General features: G+C 44.6%; 2 protein-coding genes across 3 annotated transcripts in view; both read right to left on the reverse strand.

Annotated features, from left to right (window-relative positions):
- Positions 1 to 796: 796 nt before the first annotated feature.
- Positions 797 to 23,795, reverse strand: PDE6B (phosphodiesterase 6B). The gene is made up of 22 exons (XM_074569035.1): positions 23,368 to 23,795; positions 20,870 to 21,022; positions 20,460 to 20,549; positions 17,885 to 18,025; positions 16,748 to 16,822; positions 16,593 to 16,657; positions 15,477 to 15,543; positions 15,282 to 15,329; positions 14,951 to 15,100; positions 13,815 to 13,958; positions 13,151 to 13,216; positions 12,388 to 12,534; positions 10,881 to 10,988; positions 9,798 to 9,907; positions 8,729 to 8,816; positions 8,047 to 8,147; positions 6,413 to 6,520; positions 5,593 to 5,656; positions 4,225 to 4,299; positions 3,458 to 3,541; positions 3,019 to 3,175; positions 797 to 2,060 (listed from the first exon to the last, which is right to left on the reverse strand). Exons 1-22 carry the CDS (start codon positions 23,776 to 23,778, stop codon positions 2,002 to 2,004), a joined length of 2,511 nt encoding a protein of 836 aa, XP_074425136.1. The 5' UTR covers positions 23,779 to 23,795; the 3' UTR covers positions 797 to 2,001.
- Positions 23,796 to 24,447: 652 nt separating this feature from the next.
- Positions 24,448 to 27,031, reverse strand: part of IDUA (alpha-L-iduronidase) — a 72,622-nt gene continuing 70,038 nt past the window's right edge. For both annotated transcript variants that reach the window (XR_012584837.1, XM_074569037.1), the window contains one exon: positions 24,448 to 24,583. Coding sequence is in view for 1 of the 2 variants with exons in the window: in XM_074569037.1 (XP_074425138.1) it covers positions 24,513 to 24,583 (71 nt within the window). In the remaining variant the exon portion in view is untranslated. The remainder of the gene's footprint in view (positions 24,584 to 27,031) is intronic.

Genomic DNA, 27,031 nt, shown 5'->3' on the forward strand with positions numbered 1-27,031 from the left:
CACCACACACACGCAAGGTCCCCGCTCCGGTGGGGCTCCTGGGCTGTCCCAGCACCACCGTTGCAGAAGGAAGCCTCAGAGACCCTCCTGCTCCCGTGGAAAGGGGCCATCCTCGAGAAACAGCCTCCTTCACTGGCACCCCACCCTCTGTGTCCAAACACCCCACCACATGCATGCATGGTCCCCCTCGGAAATACACGGCCACCTGCCCACCCCGATGCTGTGCAGGGCAAGCTGCGCTCCCAGGTGCGTGTGGGCAGATGGGGCACAGCCGCCCGCAGCCCCAGGTCCCACCAGCACTGCTGGGCAGGCATCCTGCAATCCTGATGTGAGGAGCTCTGCTTGGAGCATCTTGTGGTGCTCCAAGCACCTCGCGTTGGGCACAGAGGGCAGGAAGATTAGCCTCCTGGCTTTATTTCCCAGAAAACGTGTGAGGACACAAGGAACTTTTCTCAACATTTAAGTGTGCAGCAGCTTGTGGTGATGTTTAAAAGCCACGGCTCACCACGCTGCAATATGATAGTCTTGTGGCATTTTTCCTACCGAAAAAAAATGACTTGTCTGACTTTATATGCTGTATGATGAAAGCCTCCTACATGGTTCTTAATGATACTGAGACATACAGCACGAAGTCATTACTAGTGGCATATTTAGCTTTCATGCAAGTGGACAGGTTTCCGTATTTTCCTGAAAGACAGTTTGCCACTCACAGAATTGCCCCATAGTGATAGAGGATTACATCCTGCTTACTATATTGAGACACAGATAAATGATCACCAGATACAACCGTAGCTCTAGTTTTCCTTTTACTTGCAGTATTTTTGTAATGCAAAACAAGATACTGAAGGTTGAAAGCACTGAAGGTAGCAGAAGTAATAGAAGAAGAAGAAAATCCCCAGCAAAACGTATCTCCAAACACTTTAAAAAAAAAAAAAGAGAGACAGAGAGAGAGGAGCAGGGAAGGATCGTTCTACTGCTACAGGAATGCAACTGAGCGTTCTAGTATGGTTGGACGAATGAACATGAAAACTAACTTTTCTCTGAAATAAAAGAGTACAAGTCATCAGTCTTTGGAAGTCTGGAGGGAAATCTAAAAACCAGACATCTCAGAAGAGGAGGAGGAAAGGGAGGAGGGTTGGTACTGACCAGAAGAGGACTGCCTAAAATAACATTGGCATTACGAGGCAAAACAGAACAAATTTAGGAGATGCCATGATTCAGGTTGCTTGGATAACTGTAACTGGAATGGTAATGGGTAATGGTAACGCTGTCTTCTTGCAATGGCATGTTACAGAGCGAAGCCTTGGTTAGCGCACAGCGTGGATCCTGCTCATGCAGACGCCAGCTACTGGGTGTTGCACAAATGGCTCCATGCTTTAGAGCAGCAACCTATTCAAATTCTCGAAGCGAGCGCAGAACTGTTATCTCTGTGAACGTTTCTTGGATTTACATGGAACCATAACTTTTTTGAGCAGTTCAAAGGTTTACTATGGTCAGTTTTCATGCTTTATCCCTACCCACAGATTTCTTTCTGATATCCTAACAGATACAGGCTTAGATATGACAAATTTGGCTCTTTTTCAGTTTTCTACTCTGCGGGCTATGATTGCATACATTGTCAATCATGTGGGGTCGTATGGAGCAGGGTATGAATTCAATTGACCCCATCAGCTTTGGAGTCAGAAGTGTTTCAGTGCAGCAGAAATGCTCTTCCATAGTCATGCAACCTGATTTATTGGGGCAAATATTGTTCTGACTTGCCATATGCCATCTGATGTCAGGTGCATTAAATGGAACAAGAGACAGGACAGAACTGGCTCCTCACCATCAGGAAGAGATGCAATTAAGGCAAACGAGATCTAGCCCTTCCCTGGTTGATCATAAGCCTAATTAGCAGAACAGTCCAATTAGGAATGTATTTGTATGCCATGATATTACTTTTTTTTTTAAAAAGCATGGGCATTCCCATTTTGGGTGGCATATATTGCATTGATAATAGGTCTAAAGTATGCTACAGGTTTTGGAAGCTGGAGCTGTTCCTCCGTTACAGGTTATTCCATCTGCCATATAAAAAGAAACACAGAATTAGAGTCATAAATGTCCTTCTCAGTCATTACAGGAGTTTTTTAGCACTTTTAGTTACCCAGTTATCAATAGGTCATAGTACCCATATCTAGAGCGGTCTGCTGTGCAAAGTTATTGTACATGTGAGGTTGCTTGGAGAGGGTGTTTTAGAGTTTTAGAGTTGAGGAACATCCACCCCATGGGCTGTTGGTATTTGCGTCCAGTTTGGAACAAAAGGATACTTCAGGTGCAGCCTCTGTGGAGTGGAGGCACCAAGTTCTGATGGATGTTTGCTCAGGCACTTGGGAGAGGCCAGGAGAGCCTTCTGAGAGTCAAACAAATCCTCAGACTATGAAACAAGTCCTCACCCAATGCCCAGTGCAGCTGATGGGATTTCAGTGCTACCAAGGCAGAGCCCACAGAGGAACAAAAATGGATTTGAGCAAAATAAATTGCTAATAGGTGCTACTACTGCTGCTTGCTTCCAGGTAATACCTACTCTGGGATAGAAATGGGATTAAATGTAATTCCACAAGTGTTCTCACTAGGAGTGTGTTAGCTTTTCTTAACTCCTTCTGCTTTGTGGCCTGTGGGACAGCGCATGGGCCACAGCCCCTGTGTACAAAGGGATGTCTCCCTGCCCTTTTTCAGGGACAGACCTATACTGCAAAGGACTGTCCCCAGCTGCATGGGCGCTTGTGCTGAATGTAGTCTCACTAGTTTCTCAAGCATTAGCTCCTGGGCATTTGAGCAGGTGGCCTTTTTCGACAGCCTGTCACGGTGTCAGGTTGTGAAGTCAAGGTGTCTTCAACCTTGCCAGTGGAGCAAGACTGAGGGAACTTATTCTGGGCATCTGACTCTCTGTCATGTCAGCAAAGCCTGGTGCAGACCTGGGAGAGTATCGGATAAGTATGTCTTGGGGCTAGGAATGAAAAACTAAATATTGTTTCTGACCTTTCATTGCAGCCATCTTCTCTTCCTCTTTTTTCTTTTCCTCCTCCAGAGCTTTCATTTTTGCATCGTACTCATCAGCACGGGTCTTCCACTCGTTTCTGTTGTTCAGCAGGCCATCAAGCATAGGCTGAATTTCCTCGTGGAAACGGGAAAATTCCTAACCAAAACACACCCGTCAGCACAACACAGTGCAGAGGCAGTGTTTGTTCATCACAACCCCAGGATGGACCCTGACACTTCACCTCCCAGGCTGGTGCATGCAGGGAAAGCATTAACAGCACAAAGAAGGACTATGCTGCAATGCCCCGGAGAGGGGCAGCTGTTGTCACCTCTACCTGTCCCTCTCCCCATGACTGGCATTACTGCACTGGGACTCACTTCCCTGGGATTTGAACCCCTGTTGAGAAGGATGGGATGCGCAAGGGTGCACTCTGCTTACCTTATAGACAAACGTGCACACAAAGTCGATGAAACCCACTTGAAGCTTCGGAAGCTCAGCAGCTTTCCTCCGGTCCATCATGGGCTGTGAGAGGACACAAGTTCACCACAATTTAGGAGAACACTTCATTGAAAAACACACCTCTATTTTCTCCCCAAAACTGCCTTGTTGTGTCAGCCTGGCAGTTCTGCTATGCCATCCATAAAAGCTGTACATCACAGCCCTCTCCCTCTGCTGCAGAGGAGTCAAATGGGCTCGTTTCTTTTGCCATTGTAACAAAAATTTTAGACAGGTCTTTCAGTGTCTATGGATGGGGAGGAGGACAGAGAGCTTTTCCTTTGCACCTTCAACCTGGTACCTGAAAGAAGGTTCATGTTATAAAGTGCTGAAGAGGTTTTCAATTTTCTAAAACATAACATGAAAGTATATTCTTACAAGGCCTTGCTGCTTACTGTATCATTCCTGGTGCCTCTGTGGGTAGAGGGAGTGTATGAAAGCCTACTTAAAGAAAGCCCAAGCCACACAGGTGGAGGCCGCATCAAGGAATGTCTCTTGGCTCTTTCAATGCCAAGTTCAAGTATTTTTTATTATAGCAGAAAAAAATACGTTAAGAAATGCTGTGTTAGTACCCACTTTTCCAACGGACTTTGGCAGGCACAGTTATTTCAGGAAGACTCACAGTGCTCTGAGAGCAGCATTGCATGTAGTAAGTCTCTGCTGAGACTTGCAGTCTGAACTGAACTGTCTGTCTCCAGCATTGTACTTACAATAGGCTGTTGCTGAAGGACCTGTATTTCTAAGTCTCCTTGCTCCCAGAACTCAGCTGCTACCAGGAGAGCTACCTGCATTGCCAAGGAGGGAGAAAGAAAAGTTAGCACTGATTTCGGCTTTATAACTTGATGCGCTTCAGTTCTCAAACATGAAGCAAATCTCACTTCTAGTCCCTCCTTTGCTTCATGTCCAACCCCAGCCCCAGCATTTCTCCAGGGAAGGGCAGCAGTGGCAACAGGATTGCACCCCTGTAGTGACAGCTCAACAACCTTATTGCACTGGAGCTCATTATTCCACAGCTCATCTATTAAGAAATGTTTCCAACATGTCCCCCTCAAGGATTTGCCCCTTGGTCACAGTTGTGCCTGGCTATTACAATTTTCTCAGTTGTCCTTTCTCCATGCCGAACAGGAAGGTGTGTTTGATTTCTTTTATCCTCTTTTAAATTTTGTACTGCTCAAGTACAGATCATGAAAGAATTCCTAAAGGATATCAAACAACTGAGCAAACAGCAGGTATGCTGTAAAAAAAACAACCCGTATGTTACATGCAAAAAAACTCACTATAACCCAAGAAGCTAAATACCTGGGGTTTTTTTTCTTTTATTTTTTGGTAACCATGAATTTTCTACAGAATTCACAACTATAATCTAAAAGATTGGTTTATCCATCAAAACCATAGTTATTCTAAAGTTGTTTTGGTAGGAGAATTTGATTCATCTCTCCTGGTTTCAGTTGGGGTAGAGCTAATTTTCTTCCTAGTAGCTGCTGTGTTTTGGAATTATAGAATCACGGAATGTGTTGGGTTGGAAGGGACCTTTAAAGGTCATCTAGTCCAACCCCCATGATGCTGATAACACATATTGTTTTAGATGTTGCTAAGTAATGTTTACACCAAGTCAAGGTCTGACTCATCATTCCATAGAAGCTGAGAGGGAGCATAGACAGGACAAGCTGGCCAAAGGAATATTCCATACCATAGACGCCATGCTCAGTATATAAACTGGTATATAAATGGGGGTTGGCCGGGGGGCAGGGATCAGCAATTGCTGCCCAGGACAGGCTGGGCAGCTGATCATTGGGTGGTGAGAGTGACTTTATTTTGTATATTCTTTTACCATTATTATTATTGCTACTTTTCTCTTCCATTTCTGTTCCATTAAACTGTCTTTATCTCAATCCATGAAGTGGTTATTTTCGTCCTTTTTCTCCCTCTACTCCCTACCCTATTAGGGAGTAGAGGAGTGAGTGAGCAGCTGCGTGGTACTAGGTGCCAGCTGGTGTTAAACCACGACAGCAACTTAGGAAATTGCATTACTTTAAAGTATAAGCTAGAGAAATCTAACAATATATCAAGCACCTGACCTTACTCTGGACTTCCCAAGGCTTTGTGATTGCTGACAAATCACAGGCAGTCATCATCATGGCCCTAAAAACAGGAAAGAAATTAGTGTCTTCTCTACAACCTGCACCCTACCTCTTCCAGGCTCAGGATGCTCATGCCCCAGTACTGTGTCAGGTGTCCCCCAATCCCTGCTGAAGTGACAGATAAAGAAAGACAGGTTGCTGTAACAGCCTTGGCTCTGACTGGGACATTCATCAAGGATTGCGCTCTTGGTTAAAATGGATTTATGCTAAGGAACTGCTTGCTTCTGGCACTAGGAGATTTGCTGCTTTAGTCATTACTGGGCTGCACTTCTTGACTTTGGAGTAGCATCTTTGGCTCCCTCGTGGAGGTGTAACAGTGCAGAATGCAACGAGACTGCGGGTGCACTTCATCGCTCGTGCAAAGCGTTCAGCAAAGTGTCTGTCCAGTGACAACAGCAGCATTGTGCAACTCAGATCGGTTGCCACTGGGAAGAACAACTGATGGACTGGATTCCTGTAGATCTGCCATTGCAGCCTGCTGCTGCTTGTGGCCTACAGGGTGGTCTGGTAAGAGTTTATGGCCAGAAGGGAGCCTGCATCTTGTTAGGAATAACACCAGAATAACACTCCAAAAACAGTCACTTAGCTGGATGAAAAATCACTTTAAGATTTTTTCCCCTGCTTTTTCCCTGCTTCTATTGAGCGGACAGTAATGTATCCCATGTTGATGATTTTGCACAAAGTGCAGCTCAAGGCATATTCTGGGAGCTCTCACCGGGTGACCACATTACTAACCTTTCCAGAGCTGATTACTCACATGACAACCTCTTTTTTTGTTGACTCCAGGGACAGGTATTCAGTCCAGGCAGTCACGTTATCGTAGGTCTTCGACTCGTCAACGATCTTTTGAAACATTGTTCTCTTTCTTTGAGGGGGGAAAAAAAAGAAAAAGCTCCAAAACAAGAAACAAAAGTGTTAAAAACAGATGGCTGATCCTTCTCTTGATAATCCTTCCAGAAGGGTTTCCAGTAGTTACTGTCCTGGCATTTAGGTCCTCAAGGAAGCCTTCAACAAAACCAAGCATCATCGCCCGCCTCTCTTCAGTAGAGGAAACTATTGTAAATGACTTAAAAATAAGTATAGTGCTGAGACATGAGCAAAAACTTGAAAGTATGAGCTACTGCAAGTTATCTCAACTGAGAAATGCTTCCAGCTTTTTTGTCAGCAAAAGAAGTCTTTTTCCCTGAATGTTAAGCAAGCTTCAGAAACCTACAGCTGGCTGGAGTATTTGTAAATATATCTGGCTTTAGATACTTAGTCTGACCTTGTTAACCTTATTTATATACCTAAATATATGTAGGATTTCTGGGAATACACAACACACCCATGTTCTGAGCGGCATGAAATGTGGAAAAATCTGCTGCTTCAATGCTAGTGGAGAAGACATTTAGGCCAGATCCACAAAGCGACTTGCATACATGTTCTGTCTATATCATTTTGCCTGGGTTAATCTCAGTCAAGCTGTAGCTTGCAGACCATGGACCAAGGAGGGCAAAGACTGGCTTGTTGCCACCTGCTAAGGAAGTGGTGGTGTCTGCTCCTATATAGCCACCCTACCTCCAGAGTCGGAGGACTGGGTATTGCACCTTCCCTCATATTCCCCTTTTGTGGACTGTTTATAGTTCACAGAATCACAGAATGGTAGGGGTTGGAAGAGGCCTTGGGAGACCACCTAGTCCAACCCCCCTTCCAAAGCAGGTTCACCTAGAGCGGGATGGACAGGAATGCATCCAGGCAGGTTTTGAGTATCTCACATAATCATTCTTCAGCGCAAAACACAGAAGCAGTCTCTGGTCTCGGCACTGTATTTTGAAAGCACATTTTGAAAGCTCATTAGGATCATATTAATATGCTAATTAACATGTTGTTGAATTCCAGCTTGATGTCTAAGGAAGTCAGTGCATGCTGCTCCAAGGTATTTGTCATTTTTGGCCTTTGGGTGTGAAACAGATTGTGAACTGGATATTCACCTACAATGGACCACTTATTATTTGGGTTGTGCTGCTCTCCCAGAGAAGTTAATGTAGCCCTGGCCAGGACATTCACCATTTATGACTATTTTTAGTGCTGAAGTGCTAGGTAAAAAAATGCCATCACATCAGGCATCTCTTTCTGTTAAGGGATCATATAGCACTGCCTTATTGGAAATAGAGGGTTAAAAAGTCATGTATGGGATCTAATGAGTAAAAGTTCAAAATTTTTTTGAATGATTTGAGTTGTCCCCACCAGCTCTGATGTCAGTATTGAAGGCAGCCTCCCAGAGGCAGTGTCTGGGAAAAGGACTGCCACACAGAGTGGCGTAGTGGTTCTCAGAGCAAAGCATCACGTTTTGCCTTTGTAAAGCACCAGCTGCTTTCTGCCCTTCACACACAGTGGACATGAGCGACTTACTTGAAGTAGAGTGCCAGGTCTGTCGCTATAATGGCAATGTCCATCAGGTGAATCATGTGCTCGTGCTGTCTGCGGTTGAGGTTCTGGCATATATTCAGCGACTGGAAGGCAAAGGAAAGGGAGCTGCAAAATACAGGCACTGTGTTGTTGTGAGTTGCTGGCCATGTCACTTTCTCAAAAGTGCTTGCTTTTTTTTTTTTTTTAAATAGCGTCAGCTTGCTACCCTAAGGTGCAAGGGTTGTGAGCCCCATTCACCATATGTTGGTGCCTAGTCTCCCTTTTTGTTCACTGAACAGGGGCAGCGCCCCGAAGCTTGTTGCACAGCGTGTGCCCAAACCACGTCCCCTGGCCCCACTGTGAATTTGCCTGAAATTAGAAGTGAGCTGGGGGAGCGTGTCAGCCTCCGCCCTGTCAGGGGGGCTACAGAAGGACAATCCTGTATTTGACACATTCCTATGGGGATAACGATATGGCTTCTGAAGAAACCAAGTCATGCATTTAGGAAGCCTATGTGTTTTGGTCCCGGGTGAACACAGAGTACTTGGGGAATGAGGCAGCCGCAGTTCCTCAGATACCCAAAGCAGAGAAAGGCCTTGTGCTGACAGCTCTGTTGTTGTGGAAAAAGCAACAAGTTCCCTCAAAGTAAATTGTTCATGTCCTTACATTACAGTTCATTACCAACCTCTTCAGAAAGCAAGAATTTTCCAAATTCCAAGTGATGTCTCTCTAAAATTGAGGATCCATGAAGCTTAGCTAACGGATTTTGAGATCTGGTTGCATAAAAGAAAAAGATGTTAGTGCAGCACTTAAGAATAAAAAGAAGTGTCCCATTTTATATTTAACTTTGTCACACACAAGTTCAACTCATTTTAAAAGGCTTAAGAGTAGTATTTTTAATAGCTAATGAGTTCCGTCCAGTAAAAGACTTTTGTGACACTGCTTATAACCATTTGGACACTGTATAAAACAGTCTTCAACTACAAATTTCACCCAAAATGCTGTTTAGGACTGGGCAGTTCCTACTTAGCATAGTAAGCTTGTTTAATTCCTGAATAACTACATGTTGATATCCATCAACAGGAACTGTAAAATCAGCAGTACTTGGACACTTTCCTAGCTGAAAAGTAAGACCCTCTTGCATCCAAAACACCAGCCAGCTTCACTTACATTTTTGCGAAGCTCCAGAAAACAGTGAGACAGTACAGCCAGCGCGCATTGCAGAAGAGCTACTTTAAGTGAGCAGCAGGGGCTTGACTGGCCCATGAAATCATGCAACTGTCTTTCTGTAGCTAGAAACTACCTACTGAGAGCAGCACCCTCATAGGTGCTTTGTTTCTGCAGATGGTGAGGGCAGTGCCATGCATGGAGCTTTTTCCATAGATACCTTCCAGCAAAAAGTAGGCTGCTTATGTTCAGGATGCTCCTGGTGGCATCCTGAGTCTCCTATGATACTCAAGCTACTAAATGCCTGTGCTACCTGTAATGGTAACATAGAGTCTTGCTCTAACCAAAGGAGGTTTGCTAGTAGGTAGAGAAAGCCCCACAGAGCACCACAAAAATTTCAGTTTCCCCACTGGTCAAAGCATAAGCCCAAGTGCCGTAGCAAGCTGAAAAGCAAGGTTAATTGCAACAAAGGGTTGTTACCCGTGTGCATAAAACAGAGGCATACTGGAGCTGGTGTGATCACAGCCTGATCCCACTCCCTGCGAGAGTGACAGTTAAGTGGCCTGAAGTGGTAGGAAAGTGCTTACTTCATTTGGTAAAGGTTGTTGGTTCCCCTGTGGTCAATATCATGGCACAGAGCAGCAGTTACCATTGCAAGGGCTTCGAGGTCTGTGTAGTAACGCTTCAGTTTGCCGGTCTGGAGGGTGAGAATTTGAATGTTGTCTGTTAGTGTCTCTTACAGGAAAAGGCACTGAGCTGTGACTGCTCTGTGCTGGGGATCTCCTCACTGAAACAGCCCAGCAGAACCGAAAATACTTGTGAAGCTAAACGCAATACACAGTACACTTAGGTTAAAATGGCGAAGAAGCTGTAAATGAAATGTTTCAGGCTTCTGTAGGCATGTGTGTCATGCATATGTGCTTGATGCCCACCTGCAACGTTGGCTACCCACTGCTATAGCATCCTTGTGCGCTAGAGTCACTCGGCTCCTCATAAGCACCCCTCCAGTCACTGGCCACACAGCACTTTGCAACAGGGCTCTGCATCTTTCTGGGCAATGGGGGCAATGGGGTCTCCAAGCTGAATCGTCCAAAGGATTGTCTGGGGGTGGTAGGCATAATTCTGCTGCTGTGTGGGCCATACCATCAGCCCTGGGGCCTGGTGCTGGTCCATACCAGGTGTGGAGCAGCAGTCTGACACCTTTAGTTCTGGCTGGGACACGTGTTGCCCTGAGTCCCTGTGAGAAATGTTACTTTCCACGTTCACACTGGCAATAGACTTAGACCTGTGCCTGTCCTGCCTGGACGTCGAAAACATGAGGTTGTCTCCATCCCAGCCAGATAATTTCAACCTGGCTTTTACTGTCAGGAACTATTGGAGGAAGGGAAGTCTTGTAGTCTCTCTCCCCTGCCCTGCAGAAGGATTTAACCTGGAGGCTATTCAACAACATACGCATCTGTACCTATGAGAATTAAAGCACTCCATTCGTGGCTTTAAGTGTAATGCAAGGATTGTCACTTAAGGCAAGTTAGCAGGACCTGTGCTAGGAGTAACAGACTCTTATCCTACACCAGGATTCAAAGGGAGCCCTGCAGATCTCCAGGGTGCAACAGAAGACCTCCTGTAAATACAACCATGACACCGAATTAACTGGAGTGGTGTTACCTTACCATCAGGAGCGTGAACATGGTCTGTGCAACATTGAAGCCATGACGCCAGTTGTGATAAGTTATCTTACGGTAACCTTTGCTGACGGAGTACACGAACCTTACCAGAACCTGCAAATTAGGGAAGAGGATGTTAGTTTGTGTGACGAAGCTGCTGCCTGTTGCTCTTGCAATAAAGGCCATGTACCAAAGTCATGAATGAGGTTCTAATCAGCTTTACAGAGGTGGCCCCAGAAAGGAATCAGAAGCTGTGATATCATCAGGCTTCCTTGATGGTGGTATTATAGAAAAGCCTAGTGGAGAGCTAAAGGAGACACTAAAATATAGCTCTCTGCTTTCCAATATCTTTCTCTTTTTTGTTTGTTTGTTTGTTTTTGTTTTTTAAAGAAAAATAAAATCACAGAAATGCCTGGGTGCGAAACAAGAAACAGCAATGTGTAGAGGAAAAGAGATTTCATCCTGCTGTTTGTGAATTTATTGAATTTCTGTGTTTCTCTGTGTTGTCACCTGTAAGATTTATCCCTCCCACGTCTTGTGATTTACTAATGCTGATATCTCTCTTCAAGAGATACGGCTCCATGGATACAGAGATGGGTGGTGTTTATATCACTTAAAATATTACAATATTACAAAATATTGCAAACGGTTTTTTCCCTCTGCATTCTACTTCTCCATGTGTACTGCTTCTTGTAGCTATATAGGTTTTCTCATTAGAGAGCAAATTAATTATGGATAAGTATTCATTTTTTACAATCCCAACTGCTCAGAGTGGCAGCAAAGAATGACTGCTTTTCACACCTGTGTTAGGGGTTAGGTGTTCCAGAGTATATATTTTGAATACTTTTTGACATTGACGTGCTGTAAGTAAGAAGCACAGAAGTAAATCCCATTCCGAGCCCTTCGCTTCCCTCCTACTTCACCGCCCGGGTTTCCAGGGTGAAAACCCTTCCTGCAGTTACGCCCGGATCCCGCTAGATGGAAATACACCTCACATGATGTGCGGAGAAATCCCTCGGTGAGCAGCAGAGCTGCTGAAACGCGGGTTTCACAAGTTCTTCAGGGGGCTTGGGCTACGGCAAAAGCCGTGAATGCACATCAGGGGCTGTGGGGGCCCTTGTTCCCACGGGGTCACACCACTCCTGTCGCCAGCAGTCGGGAAGTTGGAACAAACTGCACCAAATGAAGGCACGACCATGTTTGAAAGGTGGGAAAAGGGGCAGAGGGACCTGCTGGTGTGGGTTTCAGCATATGTTGGCTGAAAGTCATAGGGCACATGCTAGCAAACAAAACGTGCGCACAAGCATGTAGAGACTGAGCTGAGAGGGGGTTCCCTGCCCTCAACGGGGTGAGGGGCCTGGGGGCACACGCTCCTCTCCCTGCGACACCCCATGAGCACAGACCTCCGTGTCCCCACTCAGTAAGCTGCGCAGGCCACGCACGGGGATCCCAGCCACACATCAAGTCTGCTGGCCACCCGAGATGGGAGCCCCCAAGTGTTGCCAGCCCCTACCTCCTGTGGGATCTGGAACTTTTTCACCACGCCGAGCTCGTAGTACATCTGAATGCCGCACTTCACCAGTTCTAGCTCGGTGCAGTCAAAATCGGAGAACCTGAACTCATAGATTTCAAACTTTGTGGGCCCTGGGAGTTCTTCTTTCTGTAAGAGAGGTGGGACGTTTTGTTGCTGTGTTACTTATGCCATCCCTAGAAACACCTGGAATGGCTTTTGCTTAACAAAAATTTAACAGTCTGATGCTGCTGGGATCTTTTCCTTGTAGAATATAACCCATAAATAGACTGAAATGCAGCTTTTCATGGTAATCTCGTTAGCAGGGGAAGGGGGAGGGTATGTTTGGTCAAGCGCAAGAAATATTGCTTGTTTCCTGTTAAGCGCTTTTCTTGTTGAGTTGATACAGTTTGGAGACTCCAAACTTCACAGCTCTTAAAGGGGAAGACTTATAGCCCTTCATATTGACTCCAGAGAACAAAATGTGTGACAAGTCAAGGTGACTGATGTGTGTTCCAGATGGACTTTGAACCCTTTGAGAAGAAGTGGCAGAGAGCAGGTACTCCCTGGGAGCGGGGGAAGGCATTCGCTGTCACCTGATAACAACCTCAGACTCCCACAGCAGAGGAGGGCAGGGTGTGCTTGGCCTTCACCCTTCACCAGGTGCCCTGTCGATGTGTACTGGTGTGCCCGCACTGGGAACCTCGTCCACCCAGGCAATATTTGCTTGCCAGGTCTGTCCATTCCAGTGGTTTATTGCTCTTACCAGGATGCTTGCCAGCTCCTCTTCCTCACACTCACTTGGCTCCTTTCCCAGCTTTTCTCGTGTTGGCTGTAAAGAGCATGGACATGTCAAACTGACAATCGAACACCACTGGACTTTGCACAGTGCAGCTTTAGGGCAATCCAGGCCAGCTCTAACATGCAAACTGTGTTTTCTTCCTGGATCTTACTTGTATTTCTGGTCTTTCAACCCATTCTCCCTGGTAAAAATATTCTCCCTCTCATTGATTTTGATTCATGTTTCCCCCACTTGCAAATGCCCCTCTAGAACCAGTGTCCCAGCTGTGCCCTCTGACTCCACATCCTCTGCTCTAGGGAGGTTTTAGGGAATAAATCAGCTCCTCTTCCACCCCTACAGCCCTGCCCTGAGTAGCACCTGCATGAGTCTACCTCCGTGGCTGTCTGTTTCTGAGGAAATTAGAAAGGACACTGCATGGCAGCGTGTGGAGGTGGAGGGCAGACTACAGGGTCAAAAAAAAGACTTGTTCTGCCACTGTGCAGTAGATCTGCACTGTGCAGCCCCAGATGCTGCCCCCACACTGAGGTGTCTGGAAGCATTTCTGTGGGATGAGAGACCTGTGTCTGTGCTGTAAGTCATGGGTCAGGCCAGTACATTTGGGGGTGTGCTGCATGTTGTGAGGCATTACCAGAATTTCCTGGATTTCATCTTTGTCACATTTCACGTGGTAGAGCACCATATCCTGAGCAATGTCCTTCCGGTTCTCCAGCTTGTTCATTTTATCATACGTGTCTGTGTTGAGCACAGACCAGCCCAGAAACTGTGTCAAGGACTTGGTGAGGGGAAAAGAAGGAAATGGTGAAATAACTAAACCAACTATTCCTCAAAGACACAGAAGTATAACACTGCATGATATGTTTTTAGAGAAACACAAGCTCTGCTTTGGCCACAAGTCTAGCAATGAGCAACAGGGTGTTTGCTCCAAATCACTACTTGCTCCTCAGCAGAGCAGCTGCCCAGCAGTTGAATCAGCCTAGGCCTCCAGAGCATCCATGCTGTGGAGGTTCGAGGACCCTCTCTCCAGTTCAGCATAAGGAAAGTTATTTCTGTGTTGTGGCAAGTGTTCCTTGCCTGTGGAAAGACTGGTGTCACAACGGTGACAGGAGGTCAGGAACCCTCGTATCAAGGGACAACAAGGTGGTCTAATCACCTTTCACATGTGTTTACTCACACCCTGTGTTTGCTCTCAACTTGTGTGCTGTCCAGTGGACAACTCAAACTGATTTTTTTTTCCCCGCGGTCTTTTTGTTTGATAAGAAAAGTCTATTTCAGCAAACGTTCTGATTGAGGACAGGTGCCAAGAGCTGAGTGCCTATATTGAATTGAAACTAGCATAGAGGCATTTCTAAGCAGCAAGTTCTTTAATTACAGCTGCTGTTGGTAGATTCAATAGATCTTGGCTACACAGGTGGTTTCCATGTAATTTCTTGAGGGAGCTGCCCAGCCAGGGTGAGCCATCTGTCTTGTACATGAACACAGTCAGAATGGTCACGTTAGTACTTCGTAGCTGCTCATGGCTAGGTGTCCAATCCAAGAACGCCAAAAAAATATGATGTGAACCCAGCTGGGTTTCCAAGACTGAAAAGGCCCAATAGTTCATATAATTCCTTTCAAAGCTTTCAAGCTGATGCATAACACTTCTATAAGCAACAAAGAAACTTACTTAGCTACAAAACACTAGGGGATGCTTTGCAGGTGTACAGTGAGCAGTTGTGACCTCTCTTAATCATATGTACTACTTCCAGCCACAGCAAGAAACCATACCTCCATGAGGGTCTCGTCCTGTTCGTCAAATGGTTTCCCATCTTTTCTGTTATAGAATGTGACAACACCAACAATTTCTTCCTTTTTGTTGACTATTGGCATGGACAGAACATTTTTGATAGTCCATCCTGACTCATCTAGAGGACCTTCCTTGAAGCAATAGCAAGCAGAAAGACACCATGTACTTAATGTGTTTTCTAAATACACCAGCACTCCCATTTTACAGCAAGACTACAGGCTAAAGAAATATTTATATGCCTAATATTGACACTAAATTACATTTCTGCAAACTAAGTAGAATCCTTGATGGGACTGGAAGTTTTCACGGTACCTGAAATTTAAACATCTCATCTGCAGCAGCATTCATAATGTTGCAAATCTAGGGGATCACACAAAAGAAAAAGTTTTACAATACAGGCAATAAGAATTTTAAATACCAAAAACAAAAAAACTGAATTGGTGAAACAGCAGCATTAATATGACTTCATCTCAGAAAGCCTTGATGACGCCTAAGTTAAGTACTTACAAATCCACTTTCAGCCACATAGGTTGGCAGTCCAGTAACTAGTGCCCAGTGATCTGGGGTAGGATTTCTGGATGAAAGAAAAATGCATAAAGGAAATTAAGGATATGTGTTGGTTGAAGAATGATCATGGGGCTGAAAAGTATCCAGCTGGTTGCACAATCCACGTTTATATGTTTCAACTTAAATTACTAAACAGTCCTGTTACTTTCAAGGGACCCATGTGTGCAAGCAACAGTTTTTTACAGAAGTGAATACTTTTCCTTCAAGGATTCAATACAGAATAATTCATGAAATATCATCGTCAGCAGAGACTTAAGAAAAAGTCATTCCTGGGAGTGGGGACTGTGTTTCAGACCTTAGGCACAGAAAGATAAAAGAAAATTCCTGGATAAGAATGTCTGCCCAGCCTGAAGTTTTGGACACTGCTGTACCTAAGCAATGGGGACCCTTCTTGTAGCACTTGCACTGATGCAAAGCTGTGTGACTAGAACTGGGTGAAACTCCTCTTATGCCACATTTGTCCAAGGTGCTCAAGGCTCCTCTGAAAATTCCAGTGGCAAGAAGAGAGGGTGGTTTTCAGAAAGAGGGAGTCTCAGTGTGGTGTCGAAAGAGGAGGAAAGGCCAGAAGTAGCCTTCAGATGGGGTCAGTGACTGAAGGATAAGAGAGAAGCAAGGGAGCAGGAGGGACTGTGAGAGGTCTGGAGGGTAGCAGAGGGGTGAGAGGAAGGACTGGGACAGCAGGTGTCTCAACACAAGGACAACTGGGATGAGCTCACCCGCTGACACAAGGAAGGCACCAAGGAGGAGCGATGCCTCAGCCTGGCAAGAAGAGTGGCAAAACTGCAGGCAGTCGAGGCAGTTCACTTCTGCATCTAAAAAGAATCACTGGTTGCAGTGGCTTTTGGAGCCTGACTGGCAAGCCAGGATGCCAATGTCCTGGAGGAAATCTTTGCCCTGCAGAAATGTGAGTGGAAGGACCAACTTGTATTCTGGCTCTCTTTCTCAGTCTTCTACCAGTCCTTTGCTTATCTCCTCATGAATATCTTTAAATCATGGGGAACCTTGGTTTTAGCTACACTCCCTGCCAGTACCTACATACAGAAAGTGGGCACTTACGGGATGACTTTAATGTCTTCTTTTCCATGTAATATATAATCAATGACCTTGTAAAAGACTATTTCCTATGAATAAAAAGAAGGATGGTGTTAAAATTAATGGTGACGCAATCCATCCAGACAAGAGAGAGTTTAAGAAGTCTGTTTCTCACGTACCCTGCCATCTGGGGTGCGAGGTCCTGAGTAGGGGGGAACTTCTCCCAGCAGGACTGGCCACAGGTCAAAGAATTCCTGGTTTTAAAATGAAAGAAGTATTTTTAGAGTAAAAAAATACATTCTGCCTTGGACCTCAAAGTAACCACTGCTCTAACGTGCTGGTTTTGGTACTGTGTAAACAAGGCATGAAATAACAAGACTAGTTCAATACTAGATGGCAGAACGGTGTATCTAAATCGGGAAGTGTCAGTTGCATTATATGGCTGTATATGGTCATATATTGCCTATACACAGGATGCTGCTTCATTCAGCAGACAGGCTGTACTCACAGAGCATATGTCTCTGGCAATATTTTATGTGTTCATTATGTGACCATAGGGCTCATCTACTTGCTAGCTTGCTAAAGCGAAAGATTTTTTTTCTTTTGTTTTTCTTAGGCTACGTTATAATGCTGGTTAAACTGTCTTTAGCACATAATGATCTTTTAATACACCTCTTCACAAAACAGCATGCTATAAAGGCTCTGGCAACACGGTGGAGATCAAAGTTCGTGGTAGCCTCAGTCAGGCCGACCATGGAATAAAGCAGGGCTCCTATGACAAGGACGCTGTATAACCCCCACACAAAGCTTGCCACAGGTGCAAACAACCAGACCAACTCAGAGCTGCAGAAGTAACTTAGCTCCTGTCAGCTTATTTTCATGAAGCCAAATTTCACCTAAAATCCCGCACAACGTACACATGGATGAGCCCTTGAAAAAGGTGTCTGCTTTGTTGCTAGGGGTTTCCACAGGTATCTCACTATGCTTTTGATATCCATACACTGTGAGGATGTGCCTATGTCACAGGCTTTGACAAGGATTGCCACGGTCAGGCACTTTTGCCTTTTCCTTTTTCTTCCCAGACTCTGGCTCTTTTGTCAGTCCCATTCCAGTGATAAGCTCTTCCTTCTCCCTCCCTTTTCTTTATCCCAGGCTCTTCATTTGCACAGTGGAACAAAAACTGGCAACTGAAGCAGGAATAATGACTCAAAGCTAGCTTGCACTTCAGCTGCCCCAGTAAAACTTGCCTCCACGCATCACCCCTCACTGGATAGCAGCAATGCAGAAAGATGTACAGCACACGCGCAAACACTCACCTTCTGCTTCGTCATGTCCAGGAGACCTACTGAGTACCGGTCGCAGTTCAGGTATGCTCTCACTGTGTAAAAAGCCTTGTGGAACTGCCTCTCAATGTCTGTCAGTTCCTCGAAAACCTTATTAGCTGACCACAACAGCACCTGCAGGATAAAATCCAAATGTGAACATAGCCTCTCCTTGAGTGGTGGGCTTCCCAAATGTGCTTGGAGTAACAAGCAGAGGACTGAGTTTTTATACTACAGTTCCTGAAAGGTGCAATAGCGACCTATACCGCAAAATGTAAAAGCATTGCTTATTCACACTGGGAATTACTAGGGAAAGATGCTCTCTGAGGAAGAGTCATCATAGAATGCAATGTAAAAGTCCAGTCTTACAAATATAGCACAAAAAAGTAGTAGTGCCAGGTACCCATAAGTAAAATCTTGCATCCAAAAACAGTTAACACCAAATATGTTGCAAATTGTGAAGGCTGGAGTTGGAAATATACGAATTAACATTTTCCTCAAAGCCTTTGCACAGCTGCTTTGCGTGCACATCAGCCTATGATTATTTTTGCCATCCTGTGCCCTGCAGATGTACCCTTAAGAAAGCTGCTGCTATTGGGCTGTTTCATTTGTAAAAAGAGGGGTTATGCAGTGAATTAGGTAAGTATTTCTGGTGGCACAAGGAGAGGCTTTGTGGGTCTAATGGAGAACTTAATTTTCTCTGAAATGGTAAGGAAGCCATCTAAACAATTGTCCAGCTTAGCTAGTGCGTGTGTGCCTGTACCTGAGTGTGTGTGCTTTGCTTTCTGAGCCTGGGAGACATGAGGAGCAGTGCTTCAGAAGCACTGAGAGCTGCTACCTGAAGCTGACTGGACCTGTACTTTGAACAAGAAGTACTGTCACATGGCCACAACCAGCAAGGTGTGTCTCACCTCTTCAATGGGCATTCGTAGGTATTTTTGACAATTCTGAGCTGCATCAGTCTCTCTTTCTAATCCATAAACTGGGACAACTCTGCCACTCCTATAAAGTCTGAGGTGTTCAATGTCACTGGCCTCTGAGCATCCCTCAGATAGGACAGTGGTGTTGTCATACAAACCATTAGAGGAAAACGAGCAATGGTTTCTTTTTGGCATTTTACAGCATGCAATAAGTAATGCTGAAAGCCACAAGCCCAGTGAGGAGGACTGAAGAAACACCTGAAGAATGGACAATCCATGGAATGATGTAAAGAAGTTGGGCAAAACGTGCTATGTGGTCTTCTAATAAGACTCTTACACAGTATCTGAGGACAAGTGGACTGATCTGTCTTTGCACAAGCCATTTTACTTACAGTATCCCACAGTCTTTGCAGTTGGGATTTGCAATATTAAAATCCTAGACCACTTTTGAGAATGTCATTTGCTCACTCTGTACTTTGGTACTTTTAAGTCTAACACAGTGAACAACATTAACTCTCTCACAGACTGTTAGATCTAGATGGCCAGAGGTCTGACATTTGAACTATTGGTAGAACTAGTAGTGTGTCCTGCATCTCATTCTTGCTTTCCTCCCTTTCTGTGGGACCTGCTGATGCAGCAGTGATACATGAACAGAGAACCCCTGAGTGCAGCCCCAGACCAGGCCATCCTGTGGGACAAATTAGGCCTCCCACCTCCTGGGTCTCCACTTTGTCTTCTAGCCCATTCCTTACCTCCCCCAGTCGTACTGCTAAGACCTCAACAGGAATAAACCCTTGCCAGTTCTACTTTAGTTGAATTACTCAGCATTGCTAGATGGCTGTATCACCTAGATGATAGTTGTATCATCATCGTTCATATTTTTGATTAGTGAAAAAATTAGGTGAAGCACATGAGATAATGAATTAGTAAGTATAAGTGCTGTCCCAAAGCTTCTAAAATAAACTTTCATTCTGCATGCATTTTTGCTGAAACAGGCATTTATCCCCCAGGGGAACCCCCACTGGAGATAAAGAGCATGGCTGCCATGAAGCACAGATGCAATTGCATGTCCTCTTCAAAGACAGCCAGTTGTCTGCTGCAGAAAGTGATTGCATGGATTCACATAAATCCAAATAAATTTGAGAGTCCTTTCATAACCCAAGTCATGGAAAAGAATAGTGGTTGAATTGTTTCGATTCAGAGCACCCTAAAACCCTCACCTACGTCCATTTCTATTGACAGAGGCCAATGCAACAGGCATATAAGAATCATTTTACTGGCACTAAGAAGAAATTCCACAGCGTTTTTTAATAAGCAGATAAGGAAAAAATACCACTTTCTTAATAGTTTTGGGAAATCTCTTGGTGTACCTGGCCGAAGTGGTTAAATGCCCCAGGAGGGTTTCATAGCCTGAGTTCAACAAAACATCTGGAGCTCAGTCCTGCTGAAGCAGTTTTGCCAACAGCTGCAGGAAGAGAGACTAATGAAGGACTCTAGGGAAGAAGCAGTGTCTGAAAGCAGATGAGGGCACCTTTTTATTTCCACTCCTCAGGCACAAATCTCTGAAGTAGATCAGCCACACCTTTGAAATCAGAAGAATGCACTCATTTGATTTTGAGATACAGACCAATCTGCATTTTCAGTCTTACCTGGCCTCTTCGAGTCTCACAATTGTGAAGATAACTCAAGTGATAAATTTTCAAGTTCAAGGAGGCAAAATTCAGGTACTTCAGAAAAAGCTGAAAAGGCAAACAGTGAGATTGAGATGAATGCAGTAGCAGCCTCGTGTATACTGGGTTTCATAACACCCCTTTAGCAACGTCATGGTAATTCCCCTGGACAAATGCTTTGTTTTGCACTGGCGTGAGATGAGGCTTATCCCACTGTAACTTCCCTGAAAGGTTTCTGAGATAAGTATCTTCATAATAAGCCTCTTCTCCCCTGTAGGGAAATTTGCACTGGTTGAACTTCACTAAAGCAGATCCCTAATGTAGAAGAGTCTGTGTTACATGGCAGAAGCAACAACTGCTTGATAGAAACTGAACTACTGACCACTTACTGTTTCATCAGAGCTGGTGAAGTGTGGGCCGTTCAGCTTATTAATAGCCGAAATGACAGCAACTAAATCTTTGCCATTCAAGATGGGTGTCGCAAGGATGCTTTTTGTGGTGTAGTCGGTGAGCTCATCAACAAATGGACTGAACTGGGCACACTGTTCAATAGAGAATTTACAAATTAAGCATTTTCCACAACGTCTGCAGTATTAGAACAAAATTAAAGCATGGCCTCTCAAAGTAAGCTGTCTGAAGAAAGTTTTGCTTAAAAAACTATTAAGGAAGAGAAAGGAATTAGCAGAAAATTTGACAATATACAAGTGATATCAAGAGAAATGGCTGTGTTTTCTGACTGCAACATGTGCACTTTTTCACTTTTTGCAAAGATCTTGCAAATCAAAAGCTTTAACATGTCAAACGCGTCAGAACAAGGAGGCTGTCCACTGGTAATTCTCAGATCATTGACATCCTTCACAGTTCCTCCACCTTCTTGTTAACACTGTGAAGTGGGTACAGCCAGTTACCATGCAGCACTGTGCAGCCACAGTTTATAAACCAGTGCTGTCTGGTACAGTCACTGGGAAGTTCACTCATCCTCATTTTTCTTCTGCTTTTGCCTGGGACCTTAAGCTGCTGTCAGCTTGTAGTCTCCATGAAGCCATTTACGCCCCGTTTCTCTCAAAAACATTCTGCTAGCATTCTCTCCCTGTTGCTCAGCCTTTGTGCATGGGATGGTAGATGATAGGGAAAGTATCCCAATGGCAGATGCAGCTGGCACCAGCGGTGTGTGGTTCCTGGCACTTTCCCCCTGCCCCTGAGAATGACCCCCCTGCTTCTGCCCCAGGAGCTTTTTGGCAGCAGTTGCAATGTGCAGATAGTACCGCTATGGACGGGGCTGCCCAGGGAGTTCCCCGTGAGGGAATCACCATTCAAACCACTGGGAGAGTGCTAGGTCATGCTGTAGGGCCAGCACAAAGGGAACTCGTCCAGTTCTTCCTTATGTGAATGTCACTGTCCCCCCACCCCAAAAGAAAACAAAGCAGAGAAAGGGTAGTGAGAGAAAGGCTGATGGTCCATAAGGGCCTTATTAACACGATCGTCACCTGCCAATAGGGAGCGCAGGGATGGTCTTGTTGACCCAAGATCTTTTCCCTGCTCAGCTGAATAACGAGTCAACTACAGGTTCTTCTCCTTGGCTTAGAAAAAGCCCCTTAGCTCTGATCATATTCAGAAGGCTGCACTAGAAAGAATAATCACTATAACCACTCCCCAACGGACCTTCTCTCCACACCTCCCCCAGTGCTGGCCTTCCCTGCCAATTGGGGTAGACCAAGCATCCTGTCTCTGGGTCTCCTTCAGAGGAATTGCCTATGGCAATGCCTGAAAGCACCACTGTTGGAGTGCAGCACTTGGCTCACAGCACTGAGATCCTTCCATATTGCAGAAATGTCTGAAGCCAGAGAGTTTTTAAAAAAACACATTATGATGCTTCCTCCTGCCCTGCTCAAGCCCCCTCCTCCCCCCGAAAAAAAAAAAGAAAAAAAAAGTCATTGCAAAACCAAATCAATGTCTCAGCATGATCTGTGGAGGGCAAGGAAGTTTTTGCTGAAGCATTTGGATATGCTCATATTGAACAACAAATGGATGGATACACAGATGGTCTCTTTGTAACTAGCAAACAATAGATGAAGTAATCCCAAATGCCATATTTAGGTCACATGGATTTTAGTTTTATATCTATGATTAGAACAAGCGGATTGTTACTGCTGCCATTCTGGTTCACATGATTCAACCCAGGAGTATGGGGGGTAAATATTGTCATGAAGGCATAAAAATAAAACATTAAAATTCCTTAGATGCCTCCTGGCATTGCAGTGTGCAGTGTTAGCTGAAAGAGGTTTTTTGGTCAAAGTTTGTCTCTTGCTGCTTCTGATGAAGATGACCTGCATACAGGTGCAGTTAACTCACCTGCTCTGAGGTACGCTCCCTCTGGTTGATAAAAATGCCTCAAAGTGCCCTTGGCCCAAGCTTCATCAGACAGCAAACATTTTCAAATGTCGTTTGTGGTGGAAAACACTTTCTGGACTCACTGTAAAGGATTTCTCTCTCTTTGCCAATTACTCATGAAATATAAATGGGTGTGGAAAATTCCATGTGCGTTCAGTGCAGATCTGACTGTACCTCACTGTCTCTTCTCTGCTGAATTGTACGTGATTTTTATATATTTTTTTTTTAAATTAGACAGGCAAGATGGGACAGTGCACTTGTTTGCAGGCATTAACGCCTAGTGTAATTCATATGCTTAGCTTCACCTCATTCCATAAATTAAATTGGAAGCAACTTACAGACTTGCTACTGGTTCTTTGTTTGTCCAACACACAGCTATTATTAAACTGCAAAAGGTTTGACCAAGAACCACGTTGCGCTGCTACCTCGACCCGTTTGGACTAGTAAGCACGCGAGCCTTTCTTCTACCGAGTGAATGAATAAATGGCAAACCTACCTGACTGACATCCTTGATATTCATGGTTTTCTTGGTCTGTGCAACGTAGCCCACAATACCTAGGTCCAACGGATAGACAATCTCGCAGTCTGGAGAGACCAGGCATTCCTCCAGGGTGCTTCCCTCTTGGATGTTGAAAAGCCTTGTTGCCAGTTCAGGCGTGCCATTTCTCTGCCTGTACATGAAAAGACTACAGCGGTCAGCGTGAATAAGGGACCTGATTCTTCTCAAGGTCTTGAAAACAACTTTCTCCATGTTGATGCTTTCTTGCATGTCTTGGATCAACTCAAAAAGGATTTCAGTCTCATTGCTATCCCAGGACTCTGTTCTTAGTTTCTTCTCAAAATACTGCTTGGCAAAAGTGGGGTTGCCATCAAGAAACTTCTCCACGTCGTCTTCACTAATGCTCATCGTGAATGCCCTGGGTCTTGTGGTAGGTAGTAGTCCAAAAATGCGGTCTATGCAAACAGCACTCTTATTTCTGATGCGGTTCCTAAATTTTTGTAAGAGAAGATGTTGCTTCTAGAATGATCAAGGGTGAGGTAACACTGCAAAGAGAGCTTGTCATCAGGAAGAGGTATTCCTTTATACTGCCGAAGGTGAGTCAGTGGGAGGACAGATCTTCTCAACCAAACAGATTAGATGACCTCTACAAGAGCTTTGGGACAACTTTCTTCTTCTTAATCTAAATGCAAACAAAAATGAAGTATCTACAATATCTGAAAACACTCTCCTTTCTCTTGATGAGCAGGACACTGAAACAATTATATTGAGGCAGCAGCAACAGGGAAGAACTGCACCTCCTAACATTGAAATAAGCTCTTTAAAGTCTAATTAAATATATACTGCTTGGGCCTAATCCTTGGCTAACAAGGTGAGCATCTTATTATTTCTGCTCTCCCAGCTCTCTGCAGTAGTAGGAAGTGCATCGTTCACAAAAAAACACAGTGGTCATAACAAAAATAGTGAGGCTACCTCTACTACTGCATGGTCCTTTATCTGCTGCTGTAAGGGCTGTTCTCAAATGGAAGCACCAATCCTGAATGTTTTAGTCAGGGATTTGAACTGAATTTGCAAGGTTTCTGGCCTTTTCTTCTTGGCACTAAGAAACAGGAGATGAAAATGTGCCTCTTAGTGGCATCCCTTTAGGAAGGAATCTGTAGAGCTTCAGGTTGGGTTGGCTGAGTTGAAACATCCTGATGAATCATGGGAAGCCCTGCAGAGAGAAAAAAAAAACCCACAAACAAACAAATAAGCAAAAACAACAAAAAAACCTATCCAGGAAGGCAGAAAAATTTCCCTCCTCATGATCAGTGGAGAAAGAGTGGGAATTATGGCTGTGATGGACAGAAGTTTTTTCACACCAATGAAGTCAGGATGCTGTACAAACAGCAGGTGAGGGTCAGGGTCATGCTGGGAGGGAAAATGGCACATAGGCCACTAGTCTTCAGGGGAATTAAACAACGCACAATGGTTTTCATCAGTGAGGAATAGGGGTAAGTCCCATCCACCATGTTGCTGGAAGATAACCAAGGCTCACCTGCTTAAGGAGTAAAGGTCCATCACTGTGAGCATTGGCACTACTGCCAGGAGTGGTGCAAACCAGCCAAAATGTGAATGTGGGTGCCTGGCAGGAGGGTGACCAGAGAAGGACCTGTGGTGGCACTGTTAGAAATGCTTATGCAGGTGAGTTGGGGGCTCAGAAGGAGGACAGGTGCGGAACACCTTGGCTCTCATCAGGAGGGAGGACAGAACACTGAGCTGCTGATCCATCTGTGTCCAGCCCTGAAACAGGAGGTGAAAACGCTCACACAAAGGCATGGGAGTACAAGGGGGCCTGCAGGAAAGATGGGGAGGGGCTCTTTATCAGGGAGTGCAGTGGTAGGATGAGGGGTAATGGTTTAAAACTGAAAGAGGGTACTGTTAGATTAGATATTAGGAAGAAATTCTTTACTGTGAATGTGGTGAGACACTGGAACAGGTTGCCCAGAGAAGTTGTGGATGCCCCATCCCTGGAAGTGTTCAAGGCCAGGCTGGATGGGGCTTTGAGCAACCTAGTCTAGTGGCAGGTGTCCCTGCCCAGGGCAGGGGGGTTGGAACTAGATGATCTTCAAGGCCCTTTCCAACTCTAGCCATTCTAATGATTCTATGAGTATAGGGGAAAGGAGTTAAGAGAGAAGATTGCAGGTAAAACAGTGGAAAACAAGACAAAGGTCTACAAATTTATTACTTATAATTCCATTTTCTCCTGTCCCCTTCTAATTTTTTATTCACTGGATCACTGGAGATGTAGTAGGAAAGTTGTTGAGTCAACTAGTTGAATGTCTTAGATGCCTTTATGCTAGTGTGGCAGAGACTCGCTCAGGAAATCCTCATAGTCAGGATATTAAAATAGAATTATTGCTCAAGAATACTCGGAGGAGGTGATGTGTGCCAGGGGAGCATACACTGCCTCCAACATCCATGTTCTAATGGAGGGACAATGACCTGCTCAGCACTAAGATAGTGGGGGTCCAGGTCTCTAGAATAGGGGTGGATGAAAGCATTTCATGAGCAACAAACAGGACTGTCCCAAGCACAGGACTTGGTGACAGTGGGGAATTTTGATTGCCTGACATTGTAGTAATGGCAACGCCTCAGGTTGCAGGCTGTGCAGCAAGGTCTTGCACATTGCAGCAGTTTTATTGGTACCAAGTGTTGCAGAAAGAGCAAGAGGAAATTTTCTTTGGGTTTGACTGGAGGCAAAGGAAAGAACTAGCTGAGAAGTTGAAGGTGGGAGACAGTTTAGGTGAGAGGGACCATGAAATAAGAGTTTGAAACTGGAAAAAACCATGCCGTTTTGTAAATTATGTGCTCTTATTAAACTTAAGCAAGAGAAAAACAGACAGAAAGTGTGTAAGCATGGTGAAATTGTTGAAGATGAGTACAAAAATACCATGAACAAGTAAAAATGGAAAGTCAGAAAGGTCAAGATCCAAAATAAGACTAAATGAGGAACATGAAGGGCAATGAGCATTTTCTGTTATCATATTGCAAAAAGTAGGAATATCAAGGAAAGTATTGAAGGACCGGGGTGCTTAGAGAGTTGTGTGACGTAATCTCTGAGCTGTTAATGGCTTTTTCGGACAATTTATGGAGGATCTTCTGAGGTTCTGAAATGCTGGGAAAAAGTAGATGTAATGATTCTCTCAGCAAAAGAGGAAAAGGGAAGAAATGTAGAATTCCACAACAGATCGCTTTAAACCTAGCTTCTAAGAAAATACTGGAACAAACATGTTTCTGTAAATAACTAGAGGATATAAGTAACAGACTGTATTTTTGCCAAGAGCAAACTGTGTCATACCAGCTCCATGCCAGAGTGAGGGGTCTGTGGACAGGAGGAAAGTAACAACAGTCACAGCTCTTGACTCATGAGGATTCTGTGAAATAGAAGTGTGCAAAGGAGAAACCATTCTGTGAAATGACATGCAAGATATTCTGTCTCTTAATGTGAGGGCTTAGATGAAATAGTTAAAAGGTGGTGGTAAATTTATTTGTAAAATGAAGAGTCATTGTTACTAGCTCACTAATGAGATGTAAGAACTTCTTGAGTAGGATTCTCTGCAGAGGCTGTCTTAGATGTAGAGAATCTCACTATTTCCACTGATAGGTGGAAAAACGCATA

This window comes from Larus michahellis, chromosome Z, assembly GCF_964199755.1.
Source record: "Larus michahellis chromosome Z, bLarMic1.1, whole genome shotgun sequence".
Lineage (NCBI taxonomy): Eukaryota > Metazoa > Chordata > Aves > Charadriiformes > Laridae > Larus > Larus michahellis.

Bases quoted from the DNA above. Each gene is read 5' to 3' on its own strand.
- PDE6B (XM_074569035.1), bottom strand. From the start codon at position 23,778: ATGAGCATTAGTGAAGACGACGTGGAGAAGTTTCTTGATGGCAACCCC. The intron at 13,217-13,814 runs GTAATGCCTCAC...TGCTCTTTACAG, and splicing joins ATGAAATCCAGGAAATTCTG to CCAACACGAGAAAAGCTGGG. The intron at 12,535-13,150 runs GTAAGAGCAATA...CCTCTCTTACAG, and splicing joins AGGAGCTGGCAAGCATCCTG to AAAGAAGAACTCCCAGGGCC.